At 42.6% G+C, this 23556-nt stretch overlaps 1 protein-coding gene across 1 annotated transcript in view; it reads left to right on the top strand.

Annotated features, from left to right (window-relative positions):
• Positions 1-2096: 2096 nt before the first annotated feature.
• The window catches only part of LOC124593996 (galactoside alpha-(1,2)-fucosyltransferase 2-like), a 131545-nt gene continuing 110085 nt past the window's right edge, over positions 2097-23556 (top strand). The window contains exons 1-2 of the mRNA XM_047132347.1: positions 2097-2219; positions 14993-15259. Coding sequence (XP_046988303.1) covers positions 2097-2219; positions 14993-15259 — 390 coding nt within the window. The remainder of the gene's footprint in view (positions 2220-14992; positions 15260-23556) is intronic.

The raw sequence follows: 23556 nt of genomic DNA, 5'->3' as shown, positions 1-23556 counted from the left end.
ATTGCAGAGGCACGTCCTTTCGTGTACTAATCGCACGGTTTTGCGGTGTGGTCGCAAAACACAGACACTAAACTTATTACAGTGAACAGAGACGTCAATGAATGAACGGACAGAACTTATCGAAAATAAAAAAGTGTACTTCTCACTCGAGGGCAGACTTGAACCTAGGACCCCTCGTTCCGTAGTTGCTCACGCTAACCACGGGCCCACGGCGCTCCTGAGCTCACCCTAACCTTGATGTTGCATATCTTGCACATGGACTACTCAGTTTGTATATTTTGCTTATTTTTCTTCATAGTTCCACACAACTTCTTCCTGTTTTCTCGATTGATATGTGTTCAGTTTTTCAAGGCCTATCCAGTGTGCCAACTTATAACTAAATCTGAGTGGGGTGCGATGGGGAGGTTCCCTTGTGAGCACAAGGGCAATTGTAGAAGAGGAGAAACGGAACGATCAGCTGTTGCGGAGCATGCTTTCCAGCCAAGTAACCACCATATTCGTTTCGAGGAGACGCAAGTACTAGAGGCCACAAGCGGATATTATGAAAGACTCTACAGGGAAGCAATCGAAATCGCCAAACACCCTAATAATTTCAATCGAAAGGAGGAGGGCGTGAAATTAAACGGTATATGGATGCCGGTGTTGAAGAAGATGTGTACCACCCGTCCACCACTGGGTGACGGCAACGGCGATCGACGGCAGCGGACAGCGGCCAGTTGCACTGACGTTTTCAAAACACGTGACGTCACTCCTCGGCGCGGGAGCGAGCGGACACGGAATTTAGCGGCTGTCAGTAGCGAGCCAGTGGGTGTGTCGGACCTTCCATCGAGCTACAGACCCCCTTGAAGATCTCCTCCGCAGACGGGGACGAAACGTTGGGAGTTGACAAAGAATTCATCAACCGACCACGGCATAACAGCCCGGATAATTATAATGGACATGACATTTCCGGCCATGAAAGTCTACATTTTAGTATGGAAAACTATTTACCGTATGGGTACCTAATTTTGTAGGAATGTTGTGCAGACTGTGCACTGCTGGAATTACATTGTTGATAGTGTGTTTGCTGGCGGCACTGGTATGGCGACGTAGGGTTTGAAGACAAACATCAGTGGGCATTACAGTTGCAGACAGTCAACATAGGTCTGGGCGAAGTGAGCAGGGCTTTACTCATTGCGCTGTTTTAGCAAAACAACAGCAATAGTACTGCTTCTCTTTGCCAGTATAGACGCATTAAAGGACTACAGAAAGGTCCTCTTTCCGCAACGGGCTTGAAGAACACGATTCCGATGTTCGAATTAACTGGCGATTTGGGGATTGCTCCTGGAAGAAGCGGACGGTCAATTGCCTCACAAATTGTTGAAAAAGGTACTGTTGGCATGGCTGAGAACGCTGGAAACAGTTTGCGATCATCAAGTAGTGCACGAGATGTGTCGCGACAGCTGAACATTCCATGGCCCACCGTTCGATAAATGCTGCGAGCATTTGTGAAATGGTATGCGCACAAATGTCACATTACTCACTAACTTATGCCGCTTGACGCAGGCATTTGAACTGACCTCGTTCTTACGTTTCTTGCAAGGGCTGTAGTTGACTACATGTTCCCTTGGAACATTTTATGGAGTGATGAAACACACTTTACGTTCGCTGGGGCGGCGAACACCCGCAACTGTGAATTTGGGGATCGTCACGGCCAGGCCTGTCTTTCCCACTGGACACTGTGGGCACGTGCCCAGGACCCCGCTATAGATACGGGCCTCCTAGTACCTGCCGGATCACCAAACGATTACCGAAAAACAAATTTATTTCGAAAAATCGAACGATAATGACTGACTACAATACCTACTATTAGCTTTGCGCAGTGCACAGTTCTGCACGGAGCGAACAGCGACGTAAAATTAAACCGTCCGACCGACTTAAATGAGCCGACTCGACGATCTGGAATTCCCCTGTACCTGTCTGCGGTGTTTAGTCGTTTGCTTTGTTTGTAGTTGTCACTGACTGTGCCCTGAGGTATTCTTTGATAAATCGCCGTTTGCCTGTTTTGTGTTAGCGACTATTTTCCGTGTAAAACAAATACTGAACTATAATATAAAATGTCGAAATGGTCATATCCTAGTGGATTTGCAAAAAGGAAGAAAACTGTACATCAAAATGAAGTAAATGAAAAGTTACCAAAATTAACGCCACAGTTTACTACTGCTACTGGAGCAACTTCTGTAAGTAGCAATCAATTACTAAATCTTCATGATGAGTCGTGTCGATCACAAATTGCGGGAATTTCTGAATGTTCATGTTTTACACCAATTTCAGATTTCTACCAATTTAGGAAAAGAGATTGAATCAGAAAGCGACCGACCGTATGACGGAAGTGCAACTTCGGTGACTTCACCAACACCGACAACTGTGCCAGTTGAACAACTGTTTTCCAACCCACAAGGAATATCACACAATCCCCCTGATTATTTTCAAGAAAATTTTACAGAAATAAATCGCGAAATTCTGATTCATAAAGGACCTGTATATTTTCAAAATAAAGATTCTGACTTTCGAGGCATCCAGAGCCTACAAAGATGGTAATAAATCAGTAACTAGGTATTTCAACAAAGCATTATTTATTCGCGAAGTAAAGAACAATGAAAGGGTCGAAAGAAAATGGTTGTTGTATTCGCCTTCCAAAAACTGTATTTTGTTTTTCGTGCTGCTCATTTAACCCTTCTGAAGTAAACCTATGTTCTCCGAGTGGATGTAATGATTGTAAACACATTAATCACATAATTTTAACACATGAAAATAGCCCAACACATAGGGCATCTATGGCGACTTATCTGGCGCGAAATAAAGCGGTTGCTAGAATGGATATAGACTCCATCAGGTTATCTTCCATTAGGAACGTGGGTGCACTCAGCGACTGTGATATGACTTTCAAATGATAGAGCACAAATCAGTCGTCCTTTTCTTGCAGGCTTTATTCAGAAGATCAAGATTTCGGCTAGTGACTAGCCATTATCAATGCGCCATTTCATAGTATGATACAGTGCAACCTAATTTGTTCGCTTCACTTGATGATTTTATCATTAACCTCAGGGATAAATTTGAAGACCTCGAATCGTCCGCCAAGGAAAAAAAACCCAGAATCTGATTAGAAGGACCTATCTCGAAGAACAAAACATAGAAGCTCACGTCAGAGGAAGCCAGAGTTTTTTTGATGACTCTGCACCGTCAGTCCAATTGAATAGAAAAGAGAAATTCAAAGTAGAAACCTTTCTCCCATAACTCATACCATGAGCGTTCATGTAAAACAGCGATTAAGTTCGCATGAGAACATTAGTCAGCGTTTTGGTTTATTTTTTCGTTTGAAAACTCTGCGTTCCGAAGAGCTGAGACAAAGTTACAAAGAATTTGCTGAAATTTATTACGAAGACGTTAACGAGCAAGTGTTGGAAACGGAATGTGTGCATTTAACAGAATACCTGAAAACTGTTCATAGTAAAAATGATGGAACTAATGGTATATTGTAAGTGTATCACCTTCTGAAAGAAAATAACATCGAAAACACATTTCCAAATGTAGAGATCCCATTGAGAACCTTTTTAAGCATGATGGTAGCCAACTGCAGTGCGGAGCGCTCCTTGTCCAAATTGAAAAGAATAAAGAATGAATTAAGAAGTACAACGCTACAAAAGAGATTAACCAGTTTATCGCTGATGTTCATAGGACGTGATATGCTCAAAAATATAGATTTTGAAGAAGTGATTAACGATTTTGCCCATCTGAAATCTACATGGGTACCTCTTCAATTAATACAGACATTTAAGCACTAACCAGTGAATGCTTAAAGAGTTACTTTTGTGGATAATATTATATTATCTATTCATTTAATGTGACTGTAAAGAATTAAAAATATATTTAGAACCTCGCTTATCTACTTTCTTTCTCGATTCTAAGAAAATAATGCTTTGTCAAGGTCATAGGGTGCCCATTATTATAATGCGCCCAGGGCCTCCAATAGGCTGAAGACGGTCCTGGTCACGGCCAACGAACGACCATGAAATTCGCATGGCGAACGCGTCGCTGTGTGGTGCGGCTTCGCGACACAGTTCATAACTGAACTATTTTTATTTGAGGAATTCGGACTCCTAGAATCTCTAGTACGATTCTAGGTTGTCGCGGGTGCAGATGGTCGTTATGTTGTGCAATGTTTGCTACCTGGAACGTAAACATGGTACGCAATTAACTTTTCTACATGAACGGGTATACAAAGTAAAAGACATATTACTGTTAACAAAACTAGGTCTACTATGAGTCTTCGCGTCGATTCCACAATGCCAAGTCTTGTAAGCGATGACATCTCGGTCGGTAAAAGATTCAAGTCCAGGTAGCGATGCGTTCTCACAGCGGACAATTGCGAGTGTAAACCACCCACTGCCAGCTGCTCCAGTGGCGACATCGAGCGAAAAATTAACTCGACATCCACGAAAAAATATAGGTCCATTGAGTATTACACTTTGTGCAGTGCCGTTTGCTCCAAGTTTATTTTCGAGGCTGATTATGTGTTTATAAACTGGCATGCGGTGGCGACGATGACGATACACACGTCGACGAGGCATAGTGCTTCAATGCTGTTGCAGATAGAGCTCACAGCGGAATGGTTCCGCTGGCACGCACTGGCCGCTTATATAGGCAACGCGTGACCTTGGTTACGTAACGCGCTGATAACGGACCCTCTTATTTGAAAATTAAAATGTTTTTCTTACCAATGGCTGATTCGTTATTTCTCTTCCGCGCATCCTGACACATGTTTCCACCAAGTTCCGTTTTCTTAAGATAACTCGTTTTTGATGAGGACCCCTCAAGTAGCGAAAGTTTTATTATAACCATCCCGTAAATAGAAATGTCGGCACTGTGGGAGAAGCCCACGTGCAAAAAGTTCTTACGATTACTTTTTTGGGGTCAGGAGTGAAATTACGTAACACGCTAAACTGCTACATACTTAATTTTTAATTATAGGACCGGTTTCGGTCAGAGATTATTTTTCAGTACAAATTTTTTTAATAGCGTATACGACAATCATTGTGAAGTATCAAAATTTAATATTTATAAATAATTTTAATTTTGCCTAGCTAGTTGCATCGAGTGTTAATTACACAACCATTCAAAGAATAAGACACGATAATGACACATGAGAACAAACACTGTAAGAAATCTTAGATTACGGAAGATTGATCCACTACAGAAGAAATTCAACCTCATTCATCACTCTGATCTCGATAACGGTAATCCTATTGCGATATCGAATCCTACCACGAGTGATCTGCGTTGAGTGCCGCGACTGCCGACATGGAGAGAAGAACGAAGCGAAAGTGTGCGGTGTGTGCAGTGTTGGCTGTTGTGCTGCTCTCCTTGCTGGCGACACACCGTGGTGCCGCATATCCCCCGGCCGTGCCATCATTGTGGGGATCGTTCGGAGTTTTATATCCCGCTTATGAGGCATGTATGGGAATTTACTATCTAGTTCTTGTTACTTTTCACTTCTTTATAATTAGGGCCCATTTAGAGCTGTAGTTAGTGAATAGGCAGACTAGTGTCTAAGACCCCGCCGACGATAAGGTCATAATCTCCGATAGAGGAAGGATAAGGAAGAAAATTGGGCATTTCCTTTCGATTGAACTATTTGTGTGAAGCGATTTACGGGAAACACAGAAAACCTAAAACTGGATGCCTGGGTGGAAATTTTTAACTCTGATACTCCAGAAAACGAATGCAGGTTTTTAACAACTGAGGTGCCTTTCTCAGTTCACCTGCTGCTTTCATTCATTAAAGTACTTGTAAAAATAGTGTGCAACTACAAGCCTGTGGCTGATACATACTAACTCTAAGTGCATATCGCCCTGATGACGTTGCCTTTGGTGATATTTTCTTACACCGAAGCGCCAAAGAATCCGGTACAGGCATGCGTGTTTAAATCCAGAGATATGTAAACATGCAGAATACGGCGCTACAGTCGACAACGCCTACATAAGACAACAAGTGTCTGGCACAGTTGTTAGATCGGTTATTGCTCCTACAATGGCAGGTTATCAAGATTTAAATGAGTCTGAACATCGTGTTGCAGTCAGCGCACGAGCGATACGACGCAGCATCTTCGAGGTAGCGGTGAAGTGGGGATTTTCCCGTACGACAATTTCCCGAGTGTACCGTGAATATCAGGCATTCGGTAAAACATCAAATCTCCGACATCGATGCGGCCGGAAAAAGATCCTGCAAGAACGGGACCAACGACGATTGAAGAGAATCGTTCAACGTGACAGAAGTGCAACCCTTCCGCCAATTGCTGGAGATTTCGATTATGGGCCACTGACAAGTGTCAGCGTGCGAACCATTCACCGAAACATCATCTAAATGGGCTTTCGGAGCCGAAGGCCCTTTCGTGTACCCCTGATGACTGCACGACACAAAGCCTTACGCCTCGCCCGGGCCGGTCAATACTGACATTGGACTGTTGATGTCTGGAAACATGTTGCCTCGTCAGACGAGACTCGTTCCAGACTGTATCGGGCGGATGGACATGTACGGGCATGGAGACAACTGCATGAATCCATGGACCCTGCATGTCACCAAGGGACTGTTCATGCTAGTGGAGGCTCTGTAATGGTGTGGGGCGTGTGCAATTGGAGTGATATGGGACCTGTGACACGTCTAGATACAACTCTGACGGGTGGCACGTACGTAAGCACTCTGTCCGATCACCTGCATCCATCCATGTCCATTGTGCATTCCGACGGCCTTGGACAATTACAGTAAGACAATGGGACACCCCACACGTCCAGAATTGATATAGAGTGGCTCCAGGGATACTCTTCCGAGTTTAAACACAAAACTCCCCACACATTAACATTATTGAACATAATTGGGATATCTTGCAACGCGCTGTTGAGAAGAGATCTCCACCCCCTCACACTCTTACGGGTTTATGTACAGCCCTGCAGGATTCATGGAGTCAGTTCTCTCCAGCTCTACTTCAGACGTTAGTCGAGTGCATGTCACATCGTGCTGTGGCACTTCTGCGTGCTCACGGAGGACGTTCCCGATATTGGGCAGGTGTACCAGCTTCTTTGGCTGTTCAGTGTATACACACTCCAATATAGCTGATAATCAATATCAACGGTAATTTCCAAGAACGACTGCCTATCGAACGTGCGGTCCCCAAAAGATATACATCGAATGTGCGCCTATGTCGACCACACGATTCTGATGGCGCGTGTTACTGACACTGTTTGCAGGTTTCGCTAGAGCAACGACAAAAGACGAACGTTGCTAAGTTACAAATAATTACAAATGAAAGTAGTAACTTTGCCTACTTTACTCGTCAGCCACGTCTTGTCTTCTTCATGCACTATTTCTCTTGTTGTATGAGCCGCCAGCAACAATTCTTTTTTCCCTTAACCCGCGTGCACTCTTTCTATGTCAGTCAGAAATATTCGGAGAATATCAGGAAGGTCAATTTTTCCGCTAATTTCTTGTGGTGGAAATATAGCTACTGGAAGAGATAGAGTTCGTCTCTATATCCTGGTATTTCCTCGTAGCTATCTCCGATTCGTCTATTTCGAAAACCCTGCTTTGTCCACGAATAGGAACACTCTTCGTGACTATGACGTAACAGACTTCTTGTAGTAGTCGCGCAAGGTGTTCGAGGACAGCTGTGTTTCAGAAGCTGTCGCTTGTAGCGTATAATCTGTTATCCAACAAGAAACTAAAATTATACGTTTCTCGACGGCTAACTTGGAACTGTCAAACCATGTGTTCTTTCATAAGAAAGACATTGGGGGCAGTACAATTATAAGGAAAATCAGTATCCGCACCTTTCTTGCTAAGTTTCAAAGAGTTCAGTCCGTGATATTCTGCACAATTCCTCCTATACTCATTTGGAAGCAATCCGAAGTCCCGACAAAGTTTCAAACAACTTTCCATACATAACCGAGGAATTAGGTTTCGCCATGTGAGACTATAGGCACTCGATATTGCGACGCTTTCACTCATTGTTGTTCAAAACCGAAGACGTTAAGCTATGTTCCCCTGACAATGAAGCAGACGTTTATCATAATTAGCGCCACCAGAGCCGTGGGGTCGACATCGAGTTGCACCTTCGATATATATCTTTTGGGACCCGCGATAGGCAATCATTCGCCGGCTGTGGTGGCCGAGCGGTTCTAGGCGCTTCAGTCCGGAACGGCGTGACTGCTACGGTCGCAGGTTCGGAGCCTGCCTCGGGCATGGATGTGTGTGATGTCCTTTTGTTAGTTAGGTTTAAGTAGTTCTAAGTTCTAGGGGACTGATGACCTCAGATGATAAGTCCCATAATGCTCAGAGCAATTTTTTGCAATCATTCTTGGAAATTACCATATCAACAATCAAGAAAGTCGTTGCCACACATTGTGAAGATTTCTCAACTGTATTTAAAATAGCAATTTAATTTTTTGTTTAACTGTAGTGTGAATTTTAAGGTTTCCTTATGTTTAAGGTGTTGCGTGTATGTACTTTCCTCTCCAGTTCATCTACCGACTTTCAGGGTTTACACATGTTGACTGTTCGTTTCCTTTTGTAGTTAGCTAGTGAATTTTGTCCTACTGTGTACTGACGAGCTAAAACATTATACCCACCAACTTAGTAGCGCATTGGTCACCTTCAGAGCACATGCTGCAGCGATTCTGCGTGTCATGGATTCAGTTTTTTTGAAGACATATGGAAGCAGACGTCTACGTACAGGTCACGCTATTCCCGTGCGTTAATGTCGGTGTTATTTGGGAGCGGACGTGGCGCCCGATAGCGCCCCACACGTGTTCCATTGAGGTTCATAGAAAGTGAATTTGGAGACCAAGATATCAACGTGAAATCAGTATCATGGTCCCCCCAAACACTGTAGCACAGTAGCACCAGTCCACGTTTCACTCGTGTATAATGCTGCTCTCCAAACATACACTCCCAGAAATTTCTTCCCCAAATTAAGGCCTATGTTTGACACTAGTAGACTTCTGTTGGACAGGAATGCCGTTTCTGCCAGTGCTACAGTCTGCTTTTTATTGTTCATTCCTTTCAACAGGTCCTGTAATTCTTCCTCACTTTCACTGAGTATAGCAATGTCATCAGCGAATCATTGATATTCTTTCAGCTGAATTTCAGTCGCAGTCTTTAACCTTTCTTTTTTTCCGCCATTGCTTCTTCGATGTACAGACTGAACAATATGTGCGGAAAGCTACATTCCTGTCTTACTCCTTTTTTAATCCGACCACTTCGTACTTTCTCTTCCAGTCTTATTTTTCCTTGTTTTTGTACATATTGTATATTCTCTTTCTTTTCCTATAGCTTACCCATATTTTTCTCAGAATTTCTAACATCTTGTACCACTTTACATTGTCGAAAGCTTTTTCCAAGTCGACAAATCCAATGAAGATGTCTCGATTTTTCTTCAGTCTTCATCCATTATCAATCGTAATGTCAGAACTGCCTCTCTGGTTCCTTTATCGTTCTTAACGCCAAATTGATCATCATTTAACACCTCCTCAATTTTTTTTTTCATTCTTCTGTATGTTATTCCTGTCAGTATCTTGGATGCATGAACTGTTAATCTGATTGTGAGATAATTCTCGCATTTGTCGGCTCTTGCAATCTTCGGCATTGTGTGGATGATGCTTTTCCGAAAGTGTGATGGTATATCGCCAGTCTCATTTATTGTACACGTACACACCAACGTGAATAGTCGTTTTGTTGCAACTTCCCAATGATATTAGAAATTATGTTGGAATGTTATCTATCCCCTATACCTTATTGATCTTAAGTCCCCCAAACACTCTTAAATTCTGATTGTAATACTTGATCCCCTATCTCTTCTAAATCAACTCCTGTTTCTTCTTCTATCACATTAGACAAATCTTCCCCCGCATAGAGGCCTTAAATGTACTCTTTCCACCTAACAGCCCTCTGCCCTGCATTTAACAGTGGAAATTCCATTGCCCTCTTAATGTTACCACCCTTGTTTTTAATTTCAGCGAAGGTTGTTTTGACTTCCCTATATGTTGAGTCAGCCCTTCCGCCAATCATTTCTTTTTGGATTTCTTCACATTTTTCATGCAGCCATTTCGCCTGAGCTTCCCTGCACATCCTACTTATTTTATTCCTAAGTCATTTGTATTTCGGTATTACTGTATTTCCGTGAACATATTTTTTCTGCCTTATTTATATCTATCAACTGAAGTACTTCTTTTGTTGCCTAGGGTTTGTTCACAGTTACCTTCCTTGTACCTATTTGCCCCAACTTCTGTGACTGCCCTTTTTAGAGGTGTCCATTCCCCTTCAATTGAACTGCCAATTGAATAGCTATTCACTATCGCAGTAACTACAGGCTACTGAGGAATGTCTTCATTCCTCAGTACTGCCGTATCCCACTTCTTTGAGCACTGATTCTTCCCGACTAGTCTCTTAAACTTCAGCGCACTCTTCATCATCGCTAAACTGTGATCTGAGTCTTTATCTGCTCCTGTGTACACATTACAATCCAATATCAGATTTTGGAAACTCTGCCTGAACATCATGTAATCTATTATCGTATATTTCTGCTGTATCAGTTTCTGCTATTAGTCGTGATATGCTTTGTACGTCAAAAACACCAAAATACGCAGTGATTAAGAGTCCACATCGAACTGTAGGTGTCTTTACGACTGACTCGGTAAGTCTGTTCAAACTTTCGAGGAAAGCCAGGGCATAACACTACAAAGGTGTCATCCGTAGTAAAGCACAGTACAGTTCAAACCATCTTCTGGGTTGAAGACAGAGTCACCTTCTACAGTACCGGCAGGTCCGATGTAAGAGAGGTGCTCAAAAGAAATTCCTCCGATTTTTTTGTGTGAAAACTCTTAAAAGTTTTTAAATAAAACAAACTTTGTTAACATTCTACGTCGCTATTCTTCATGTCCAAATATTTATTTTTCGACGTGTTCACCGTGGAGAAAAACATATTTCTCACAAAGAGGAGCTGTCATTGTAGTATGACATTGTAGTAAGCCACAACTTCACCTCTGCTTGCACCGCGTCATCACTATTAAAGTGAAGTTCTCACAGGTGTTTTGTAAGTTTTGGAAACAGCTGAAAATTGATTGGGGCCAAGTCGAGAATATGGAGGATGAACGACGACAGTGAATCCAAGGCTACAAATTGTAGCAAATTTCGCAGCACTCATGTGTGGTCTGGCAATGCCATGCTGAAGGAGAGGTGCTCCATCTGTGGATGAACTCTTCGAACCGAAACTCGAACACAGTTCGCTGTTTGTTGCTCACTCTTTATAAGCCTCGCGGGTAGTGAGGTCTCTTAATCAGGGTAATAAAAAAAAAAGGCTTGTGCACAAGTTATCAAAAGAGAAACTACACTGGCATTGTAAATTTTCTAATGAATTTTGTTTGCATTTGAGGTGGTTATTACTACCACGTTTGTATTATTTGTTGGACATTTCAGGATGGCGTACAACCTTCGTCCCGCTGTGGGATTCAGAAGAACAGACTATGAAACCTTTACCAATAATCACCAATCAACCCAAGATGCCACTCGGTCAATAGATGCACTACTACACGATTAGCCTGAAACGATGCAAAGTACTTCTCTATAAAACGTATTCGACTCCAATTATCAACAAGAAATGGATCCGTATAATCAAACCTAGTACTTCGCTCGGCCCATCTACGTAGCCTCACATTAAAAGACAGTGAAGAATCATTACAGTTAGACAAAGGTTCAGCGTCATATTTAGTTATATAAATCAAAGCTGATTTCCTACTCTTACAACTCTGAACATCAGAAACGCCAGTTATACTACCAAACATAAATTCCAAACCTTTCCTAACTTGATCTAAATACTTCTTATCTTTCAATTTCAAATAACAATGGAAATGTGTAGTATTACCTTGCGCAAAAGGTTCTTCAGAAACACAGTACTCCAGAACAGACCAAATACTAAGCAAAGTATCAACAAAGTGTTGTTCGAGTTTACTCAAACAGATGGTGTAAGCTTTGAGTATGGTTAAATGGCCGCTATTGAGAAGCATGATGAGAAAGCCAAGAATTTTGGAACATTGCAGCATTATGATATTACTGATGAATTTAAATTTACACTGACGGAAAAAAACCATAGCACCAAGAAGCAGATGTGCAACGTAAACGAAAGTTGGTAAGCTTGCGTCTTCATCTGAGATATGGTGTCTATTCTGATTTCGCGCCAGTCGCATAAGAATGGCGCTTGTAGCTCCACTATGAGGTAGCGAATCAGGCTTGCTTTAAATACACGCTTTGGCGGTCGAGAGAGTTAGTTAGCTTTGAGATTGGACATGGTGAGTTGATGTTAGCCTTTAAAGCGGCAAAGACGCCTTTATCAGCACATCATTATGTTTGAACGAGGTCTTGTAATAGGGCTACGAGAAGCTGGATGTTCCTTCTGCGATATTGCAGGAAGACGTTGCAGGAATATAGCCTCTGTACGTCATTGCTAGCACCGGTTGTCACGAGAATGTATGCTTGCAGGAAGAGCGCGCTCCAGGTAGCCACGTGGCACTACCGAGAGGAAAGACTACCGTGTTCGGCATGGGGCTACGGCGCACCGTACACCATCTGCAGCAGCGATGTAAGTGGCAGTTGGCACCACAGTGACACAACGAACTGTAACAAATAGGTTACTTCAAGGACAGCTCCGAGCCAGACGCCTTATGGCGTGCATTCCACTGACCCGAAACCACCGCCATTTGCAACTTCAGTGGTGTCCAGCGAGAACAGGGTGGTGGCCCACTGCGTTTTATGATGAAATTTGGTTCTGCCTCCGTGGCAGTTCTGGCCGCGTGTAGTTTAAACGAGGATAGTCGAGGCCCTGCAACCAGCCTGTCTGTGTGCTAGACACACTGGAGCGACACATAAGAGTTATGGTCTGGGGTGCGATTTCGTATGACAGCAGGAGCGCTCTCGTTGTTATCATGCGCACTCAGCTGCAAAATAGTACGTCAGTCTGATGATTCGACCATTCATGAACAACATTCCAGGGGTTGTTTTCCAACAGGATAACGCCCACCCACATACCGTTCTAGTAACCCAGAATGCTGTACAGTGTGTCGAAATATTGCCTTGGTCTGCTCGATCAACAGATCTGTTTCTAATCGAGCATATATGGGACGTCATCGGACGACAACTCCAGCGTAATTCACAAATAGCATTAACCGTCCCTGTATTGACGAACCAAGTGCAACAGGCATCGAACTCTATCCCTCAAACTGACATCTGGCACCTGTACAACATAATGCAAGCACGTTTGCATGCTTGTATTCAATATTCTGGCGGTTAAGCCTGTTGTTAGTGTACCAGCATTTCATATTTGCAATGGCTTATCTTGGAATTATGTTAACCTGCGATCTTGCAATTTTAATCGCTTAAATATGTTACCCAGACAAACGTAATACCAAAATTTCATTACTCTACATTAATAATTTTTTGATGCTGCGATTTTTGTCCGTCATGTAGTTACGTTACACATCGCCATGTTAAACACTTCCACCATAGATACTAGTAGACTGGCCTTGATGTGCAGAAGCTACAGGGCTGGTGTGGTTCCAACATAAACCACGTGACTGTTGGCAAAACGTGGCGGGATTTCAAATCAGCGGTCTGCCATCCTATGTTTGTATTGAATTTTACCCACATTTCTCAATTGAGCGCCAAACGCTTCCAACAAAAATTACTTTTTTATTTGCGAAGAATTATGTCAGAACTACATTTGATCTGGATTTGTTCACAGTACCATTTATAAAATCTAACAAATACGTCGAACGCCCCTCTGGTGGACAGCGGGACGAAATTACTATAAACTATCGATTAAAGTAAAATGTTAAAATTCTTTTAAACAGTAAGAGTGGGCTCGTGTCAAAACTTTAAATATTGGATTCGCCGCGTTTTGAGCTCTAGTCACTTATAAACGAAAATGGGATATGGGAATTATGTCAACTATAGGTGCCAAAATTTTCGACTTTAGGAGCAGGTCCATTTTAGAGTATCAATTTTAGGTGCACTTCAAAGGTTCAGTTCCTACTATTTTTACATAAGTTTAAACTATCGGTTTTAAAAAAATGATATTTTAGATGAAAGGTGAGACTTTGAAGTTTCAGAAAATAATTTTGGAGCCTACATTTATTTACTAGTATTAGAAGGTAGAAGAAAATTCTCTTCATGTGTCGACCATAGATGCTCTTACCTTATTATAATCTCACTTGTATATACAAAAAGGCGCGTATGTGCAGATGGCTTAAAGTTTTTCCGTTTCAGGGCCTGTATCCAAAACTGCCTTCAGTTTTCATCCTTAGGGAACCTATGAGTAGGAACGAGAAACAGTTATACTTACTTCTGTAACCGAATTATCACAGATACTTTCCAAAATGTAATATGAGTCTGACTTTACAGGCATCACTTTCAACAATTTAATTTACGTGATACTATATTTCAAGTGTAAAAAACATATAAAAGTCGCTTCAGAAAATTTCAATAAACGCATCTGCACTATCATAGAAACACACGTGAAATGTAATGCCATTTCCCGCGACAAAACGCTGATTACAGCCATAAGCGCAACACGAAACAACCATGTTTTGTCAACATTCACGTGACTTTAGCCCAGAGATGTTGGAGCCACGAAAATGACGTCAGGGCCAGTCTATTATATTTATGGTCGAAGGTTAAACATTACAATTTGGAGCCCTCTAGCTGCAGAAAGTTGCAACGTGCGTCAGCGAAGCGGGAAAGTCGACCGTGTAATATTCAATACCTTAACCGATACTGGGAGCAGAATAAAAAATTCGGAGGCATTACTTTTCAGCAAGCCCTCGTATTTTGTATTCAACATCCACAGATTCGATATAGATTTCATTAAGGATTGTCAGCTGTGGTTTACATATAGTGAGTCTTGTGTGTGCAGGCGGAGGATGACTGGAAGCCGGTGGCAGTGGAGAAGCTGCGTTGCCTGTCCGGGGTGATAACAGTGGCTACGGGAGGGAGGACAGGCAACCAGATCATGGAGTATGCGTCTGCGTGGTCGCTCGCCCAACAGTACGGTCTGCAGCTGGCTGTGCCCACAGAGATGGTGAGCACACTTCACACCGTCTTCCAGAATCTCAGCGCAACGCCACTGGAGGACTTGCTGCAGCGCCCCTCTTGTAAAGCCCACCGTCTGCGCGATACTGAGGTGCGTACGAGCGATTCTGGTTGTGGCACTCATTGGTGTTAGCCATCACTGTCATTCTGGAATTTTCAATGCTTGTGTACTTTAAAACTTACAGTATGCATAGTCTCGCCATAATTAAATTTCGCTTCAAGCGTGTGCAAGCACAAATATTCTCCTGACCTAATATGGTGTAGGTCCAACTTCGGTACGTGTGATAGTCTCCTCTCGCTGCTATACTTGAAATCATCTAAATCTACATCTAAATCTACATGATTACTCTGCAATTCACATTCAAGTGCTTGGCAGAGGGTTCATCGAACCACAATCATACTATCTCCCTACCATTCGACTCCCGAACAGCGCGCGGGAAAAACGAACACCTAAACCTCTCTGTTCGAGCTCTGAGTTCTCTTATTTTATTTTGATGATCATTCCTACCTATGTAGGTTGGGCTCAACAAAATATTTTCGCATTCGGAAGAGAAAGTTGGTGACTGAAATTTCGTAAATAGATCTCGCCGCGACGAAAAACGTCTTTGCTTTAATGACTTCCATCCCAACTCGCGTATCATATCTTCCACACTCTCTCCCCTATTACGTGATAATACAAAACGAGCTGCCCTTTTTTGCACCCTTTCGATGTCCTCCGTCAATCCCACCTGGTAAGGATCCCATACCGCGCAGCAATATTCTAACAGAGGACGAACGAGTGTAGTGTAAGCTGTCTCTTTAGTGGACTTGTTGCATCTTCTAAGTGTCCTGCCAATGAAACGCAACCTTTGGCTCGCCTTCCCCACAATATTATCTATGTGGTCTTTCCAACTGAAGTTGTTCGTAATTTTAACACCCAGGTACTTATTTGAATGGACAGCCTTGAGAATTGTAGTATTTATCGAGTAATCGAATTCCAACGGATTTCTTTTGGAACTCACGTGGATCACCTCACACTTTTCCTTATTTAGCGTCAACTGCCACCTGCCACACCATACAGCAATCTTTTCTAAATCGCTTTGCAACTGATACTGGTCTTCGGATGACTTTACTAGACGGTAAATAACAGCATCATCTGCGAACAACCTAAGAGAACTGCTCAGATTGTCACCCAGGTCATTTATATAGATCAGGAACAGCAGAGGTCCGAGGACGCTTCCCTGGGGAACACCTAATATCACTTCAGTTTTACTCGATGATTTGCCGTCTATTACTACGAACTGCGACCTTCCTGACAGGAAATCACGAATCCAGTCGCACAACTGAGACGATATCCCATAGGTCAGCAGTTTGATTAAAAGTCGCTTGTGAGGAACGGTGTCAAAAGCTTTCCGGAAATCTAGAAATACGGAATCAACTTGAGATCCCCTGTCGATAGCGGCCATTACTTCTTGCGAACAATATATGGGATAATATTTCCTGATCACTGATATGGCCATGTCCTGGAGCACAACACAGGTATGCTGCACATATCGAGCACGTTATTGACGTATATCTGTATACTCACAAATACTATTTGACATGCTCTTTTAAAAATAAACTGTGCAACAAAATTAAGGGATCGCTTTTGCGAAACCCCACAATTGTCACCCTTTGCGACGCTTGAGTTTGAAAATAGGTTCAAATGTGGCTACAGCTTTCCTCTACAATGGTGAAATAGCGTGGCCTCTTACGACGCCACCGTCGGCTCGGCAGTGTAAGGTCTCGGCACGTGCGGAAAAAAGGCCACAGGTCGGAAGATCATGTGAACTGTAAGGAGGGTTAATGATGTCACATTGGTACCAAATTTCATTACAATTCTGCCCGACGCCACCGTGGACGTGTTACAGGATGGGAAGATCGTCACATCTCCAATAACTTGCGCTTGACTTCTTTTGACACCTCTGCGATGGAGGTCAGAACCGCGACACCCACCATTTAAGTCACGCCAAGGAAAACATTTCCGACGCACTGCCACTCAGAGTCCGCACGAAAAGGCCTCACGGATCGGCATAAAGGGCGTCAATCAAACCACTCTTTCCCTTGGAGTTTTGATTCCCATACATTTTGGCCTCGAAAACGACAGTTCACAGTGCGATGAGGAACAGTTCTACGTTCTTGACCATGTTAGACACTGCTGCTTCCACCCCCTTCGATGTACAGACTGAACAATATGTGCGGAAAGCTACATTCCTGTCTTACTCCGTTTTTAATCCGACCATTTCGTACTTTGTCTTCCAGTCTTATTTTTCCTTCTTGTTTTTTGTACATATTGTATATTCTCTTTTTTTTCCTATAGCTTACCCATATTTTTCTCAGAATTTCTAACATCTTGTACCACTTTACATTACATTGACGAAAGCTTTTTCCAAGTCGACAAATCCAATGAAGATGTCTCGATTTTTCTTCGGTCTTCACCCATTATCAATCGTAATGTCAGAACTGCCTCTCTGGTTCCTTTATCGTTCGTAACGCCAAACTGATCATCATTTAACACCTCCTCAATTTTTTTTTTCATTCTTCTGTATGTTATTCCTGTCAGTATCTTGGATGCATGAACTGTTAAGCTGATTGTGAGATAATTCTCGCATTTGCCGGGTCTTGCAATCTTCTTTGTTTGGACGTTTTAGCCCTACCGTAAGGACAGTGTGGAGCTGAAACCCCATACACATGATCTGACCCTTTTGGAATGCAGTGCTGCCACATTTTTGCTCTGGTGTACGTGATTAACCATTAGGAACCGTTCAGAACCGGTCGACAAAATTTGAGCCTGATCTGAACCAGCAAACGGTGTTTATGCTTTTTCAGCCCTCCTGTTTCGAGCCATCCTGTGACGTGTCACAGATGGTGCATCATTAACATGTGTGTGAATAAAATGGCAACGGGTCCCTCAAAGGCCTCCAGTTTGGCAATATCCTCAGTGCCACGCACACACCTTTGTTGAGCATATTAAAAATATACCTTTCAGAAACTTCGACACCAGTTCAACCTCACAGCTTTTCCAAATTCTGAAGGTAGACAAACCCCATGTTGAAGGGCTTGCCTAACTCCAGGTGCTAGAACGGCCACGAGGCTGAATTGGTGTAGAAGTTTCTGACAGGTACATTTTTAAAATGTTCAGCAAAGGTGCGTGAGTGGCACCGAGGGTGTTGCCAAACTGGAGCTCTTATGTGGACCTTCTGCCATTTTATTTAAGCACGTGTTAATGTTGCATCCACCTGTTCCCACCTCCCTGCCCCTGTCCCTCCTCATCAGGAGGAGGATTGCTAAATATGAACACTTTATGCCTTTGATGCTTTGGATTACACTCAAATTTCTTCCAATGGTTTTGAATCGTTGCTAATGGTTCCAACCCACATACAAGAGCAAAAATTGCTATGGCACTACACTCCAGAGGGCTCTGGTGACGTTCAGTTGGGTTGCAGCCTCATAGTGCCCTTGCAGAGGGCCTGAAAAGCCCAGAGGTTGTAGCAGCATCAAACATTGTCAAGAGGGTAGTACTGTCGCTCATCCCACTACGAATTGTCATTTCGACCACAAAATGTGTGGGAAGAGGTGGTTTCATTGACGCCTTTATGCCACCCCCTGAGGCCTTATCTTCTCGATTCTGAGTGGCAGTGTGTCCGAAATATTTTCTTTGGCCACACATAAGAAAACAGCGTGATTTCTGCACTGGGTGTCGCATTTCTGACCCCACCCCAGAGGTGTCAAAGAAGGGGTGAAATGTGGGTAACAGGACGTGTGACAGCTGTCTATCATGTTATAAGTCCACAGTGGTGTCGGGCTGAATTGGAGTGAAATTTGGTGCCAATGTGACATCATTAACCCACCTTACAGCTCACATGAAAAGTGGGGCTACCTTCGTACAATTCCATTTTGTTAGTGCGGATTGCCTGCATCAGGGGCAGGTATGCACTTAGGGGCACACATATTGTTCTTCTTTGATTGACAGGTACTTAACCTATTGTTCTCCTTTGATTGGCAGGTCTTAACCTATAGTTCTGACATGGAAAACCACTTAACAGAACATTAGGTTAAGGACCTGTCCATCAAAGGAGGACAATAGGTTAAGTACCTGTCAATCAAAGGAGAACAATAGGTTTACCCCTGAGTGCATACCAGCCTCTGATGTAGGCAACCCACACTAACAAAATGGACTCATACGAAGGTAGCCCCACTACTCACATGAACTTCTGAGTTATGGTTTTTTTTTTCACATGTGATGACACCTTATTGTCTGAAGTGACACCGATCACAAGGTTGTCGTCACAGGGCGCATGCTTTTGCACCATGACAAAGGAAGTTGTAGGCACCTTTGAGCCAAATTTCAACTCTCTACATTTTATTGGGAAACAATTACGCGGTTTCGAAAACATTATCATTTAATTGTGTAGCGCATGTAGTTCCCATCTCCATGTTCCAACTAAGGTTTAGAGGATGTTTCCTTTGGTTTTAAGGCAAATGCTAGAAACCAAAAACTCCTACCTCTGCTCCATTACCAAATCGCCCAGCAATTGGCTGAGAAGAACTCCTGACCCTATGAAGAGACAGATTTCATAAATTTTTAATTTTTGTCTGAACCGACGGATAACAATGTAGACACGCACCCCCCCCCCCCATACACACACACAGAAAGTTTTTGTCAGAGACTATTCCCAAAACTTTCGAAAAAATTTAGTCCTAGAAACAAATTAAAGTTAGTAACAATTCCCTGGATCCAACGAAGGTTTCCAGGAGTTTTTCCATTAGTTGTAAAGACTATGTTTGAATTGGAAATATTCTCTGAAATATTCCAAATTGGGATTGCCTTTCCTCCATTCCGAGACTGCTGTGATTTGACTCACAATACTAGTCACTGTGCCCTCATGGCCAAATAATAAATAAATAAAGGAGTACAGCAGCAAAGGCATCAGGTAGTGATATAAATCCCAGCTGTGTGGGGCTCGTGTCTTCGGAAAACATCTGTAATTGCTTTGTAGGGTTGAGGTCTGCAGTCTGAGAGAGTAAACACTATCTGTACCAGTAGTAAATTTGTAAAACAGTCGTGCCTGTCTGTCTTTGAACATGCTAATCTTCTAAACTACTAGATGCATTTTATGAGGTTTTTACTGGCGGCTTCTGCGCAGCTAGAGGTACTGTATAGGCTGTTGTTGTTGTGGTCTTCAGTCCTGAGATTGGTTTGATACAGCTCTCCATGCTACTCTATCCTGTGCAAGCTTTTTCATCTCCCAGTAACTACTGTAACCTACATCCTTCTGAATCTGCTTAGTGTATTCAATTCTTGGTCTCCTTCTACGATTTTTACCCTCCACGCTGCCCTCCAATTCTAAATTGGTGATCTAATCTTCAGCATTCTTCTGTAGCACCACATTTCAAAAGCTTCTATTCTCTTCTTGTCCAAACTATTTGTCGTCCATGTTTCACTTCCATACATGGCTACACTTCATACAAATACTTTTAGAAACGACTTCCTGACACTTAAATCTACACTCTATGTTAACAAATTTCTCTTCTTCAGAAGCTCTTTTCTTGCCATTGCCAGTCTACATTTTATATCCTCTCTACTTCAACCATCATCAGTTATTTTGCTCCTCAAATAGCAAAACTCCTTTACTACTTTAAGTGTCTCATTTTCTAATCTAATTCGCTCAGCATCACATGATTTGATTCGACTACATTCCATTATCCTCGTTTTGCTTTTGTTGATATTCATCTTATATCCTCCTTTCAAGACACTGTCCATTCCGTTCAGCTGCTCTTCCAAGTCCTTTGCTGTCTCTGACAGAATTACAATGTCATCGGCGAACCTCAAAGTTTTTATTTCTTCTCCATGGATTTTAATACCTACTCCAAATTTTTTTTTCCTTCACTGCTTGCTAAATATACAGGTTGAATAACATCGGGGAGAGGCTACAACCCTGTCTCACTCCCTTCCCAACCACTGCTTCCCTTTCGTGTCCCTCGACTATTATAACTGCCATCTGGTTTCTGTACAGATTGTAAATAGCCTTTCGCTCCCTGTATTTTACCCCTGCCACCTTCAGAATTTGAAAGAGAGTATTGGTAGAGTTTTGTCAGGACTGGCTCTCCCAAGGCTTTCAGTAGTTCTAATGGAATGTTGTCTACTTCCGGGGCCTTGTTTCGACTCAGGTCTTTCTGTGCTCTGTCAAACTCTTCATGCAGTATCATATCTCCCATTTCATCTTCATCTACATCCTCTTCCATTTCCATAATATTGTCCTCAAGTACATCGCCCTTGTATAGACCCTCTATATACTCCTTCCACCTTTCTGCTTTCCCTTCTTTGCTTAGAACTGGGTTTACATCTGAGCTCTTGATATTCATGCAAGTGGTTCACTTTTCTCCAAAGGTCTCTTTAATTTGCCTGTAGGCAGTATCTATCTTACCCCTGGTGAGATAATCCTCTACATCCTTACATTTATCCTCTAGCCATCCCTGCTTAGCCATTTTGCACTTCCTGTCGATCTCATTTTTGAAACATTTGTATTCCTTTTTGCCTGCCTCATTTTGCCTGTTTCATTTTCTTCTGTTACCCAAAGATTTCTAGTAGCCCTCTCTGTATAGGCTATATTTCATTAAAATTGGATAGAGAAGAAAAAGGTATTGATGTGTGTTATAAAAATATATGCTTGTATTTGTGTATGTACGTGCCAGATCTCCTCTGAAACCACTGGACTTATTACAACCAAACTTGGTATTCATGTCACTTACTGCCCGGAGCCTGGAAAGAATCACTGTGAAGGCAAGAACCACCTACTTATCAGAGGGGTAAGGGTGGAGGTGGAAACGAAGTTTAGGCTAGGAAGGGCGAATGCCCAGATTTTATTCATCCTATATTTCAGAACGAGAGCACGTAGTGACTTTCAAGAAACTTTACAATTAAAGTCAAACTGTTACGAAGCTTTTTCTCGCTGACAACCCAAACAAAATGAGGAAAGGGAAAAATTTCATCGCTTACTACATTTTCGCTGTTCATGTAGTAAAAATTCCGTATGAAGCATGGCGTTTTAATTTATTACTTCTTTACTACTGATTGTATTTGCGACAGTTTTTTTGCAGGCAGTGTTCACATATAGCACTGAATGTGCTTGCAAAATGAGCACTAAGATGCGTGAAAATCTGCCTTATTGTGCATGCGTCTGAAGTTACTCTTTCTTTGTTACTAGCTCTGTTTGCAATTCATTTCGCAGACAGTATCCACAAATGCTGCTGAATGTATCTACAAAATGATGTCATTGTACGGCAGAGAGCGAGGGAGAGGAGGATATGGATTGAGAAAGGGAAGAAGGGAGATAAACTGGGAGAGGGGGAGAGGAGATGGACAGAGAATGGAGAGTGGAGGAGATGGACAGAGAGAAGTGGGAAGCAGACAGACAGGGAGGGTGGGTGGAGGAGACAGACAGAGGGAGGGGAAAGGGAGGAGAGTGACTAATAGAACTGAAATAAAATCCTGATGGTCACCATGAATGTGCAACTACTCGCGGAAGTCACAGTATGGGCCGTGATTATCTAAGACAGCGAAACTTGGTAGATATGCTGACGCGGCAATGCGATACCGATTTACTCTGGAAAAAATTAGCCCCAGTTCTGGCCACTATGTAAAAATTTAGGGCTGTACAGCATCCCGTCAACGTCTTTGGTGCTCATATTGAACAAATTGTGTAAGCTGCCTTTCACAGTTGTTTCACCTTTTCTATCCACGTCCTGTTCGTAAGCCATTACATATAAAAACAGTTCTACACGTCTTGCTTGGATTCACAGTCCCAGATTCGCACCTAGTGGCCAACATTGGAACTAGTTATTTCCAGCGTAAATCTGTTCCACATTAACGCATTTGAATATCTACCAAGTTTCGATGCCATATGATAATTACAGCCCACACTGGACCTCAGACAGTAGCTCTACTTTAATTATGACCATCTGGTTCATACCCAAACAACGCCAGATTCTCAACTAGTCTATAAATTAGTGGTAGCAACACCAATAAACCGACTTTCTGCCATGACGTTGTCGTTTGAACTACGAAGTTTAGGATTTGATGTTAGTCCTATTGAGATGGTAGAGATTAATTTATTGCTTGCACTTTACCTTGCTTCCAAAAATATCTTGGGTTTGAAGTTTATTAGGCCATTTCATTAGTCTAGCGGTAGACTCGGATTTGACGGTTCTAGACCTGTGTTACTACGAATCGAAAGGTGACTACTTAGATGTATATATATTTTTTCTCGGTGACGATCCATACAAAATGATGAAATGAAAAAAGTTCATCGCTAACTACATTTCCGCTGTTCGTGCACTAAAAATTCCGCATCGAGCGCGGCGGCGCGG

The sequence above is a fragment of the Schistocerca americana genome, chromosome 2 (assembly GCF_021461395.2).
Source record: "Schistocerca americana isolate TAMUIC-IGC-003095 chromosome 2, iqSchAmer2.1, whole genome shotgun sequence".
NCBI lineage: Eukaryota > Metazoa > Arthropoda > Insecta > Orthoptera > Acrididae > Schistocerca > Schistocerca americana.
Note: the sequence above shows the minus strand (reverse complement) of the source record. Positions and strands in the feature narration are given on the sequence as shown.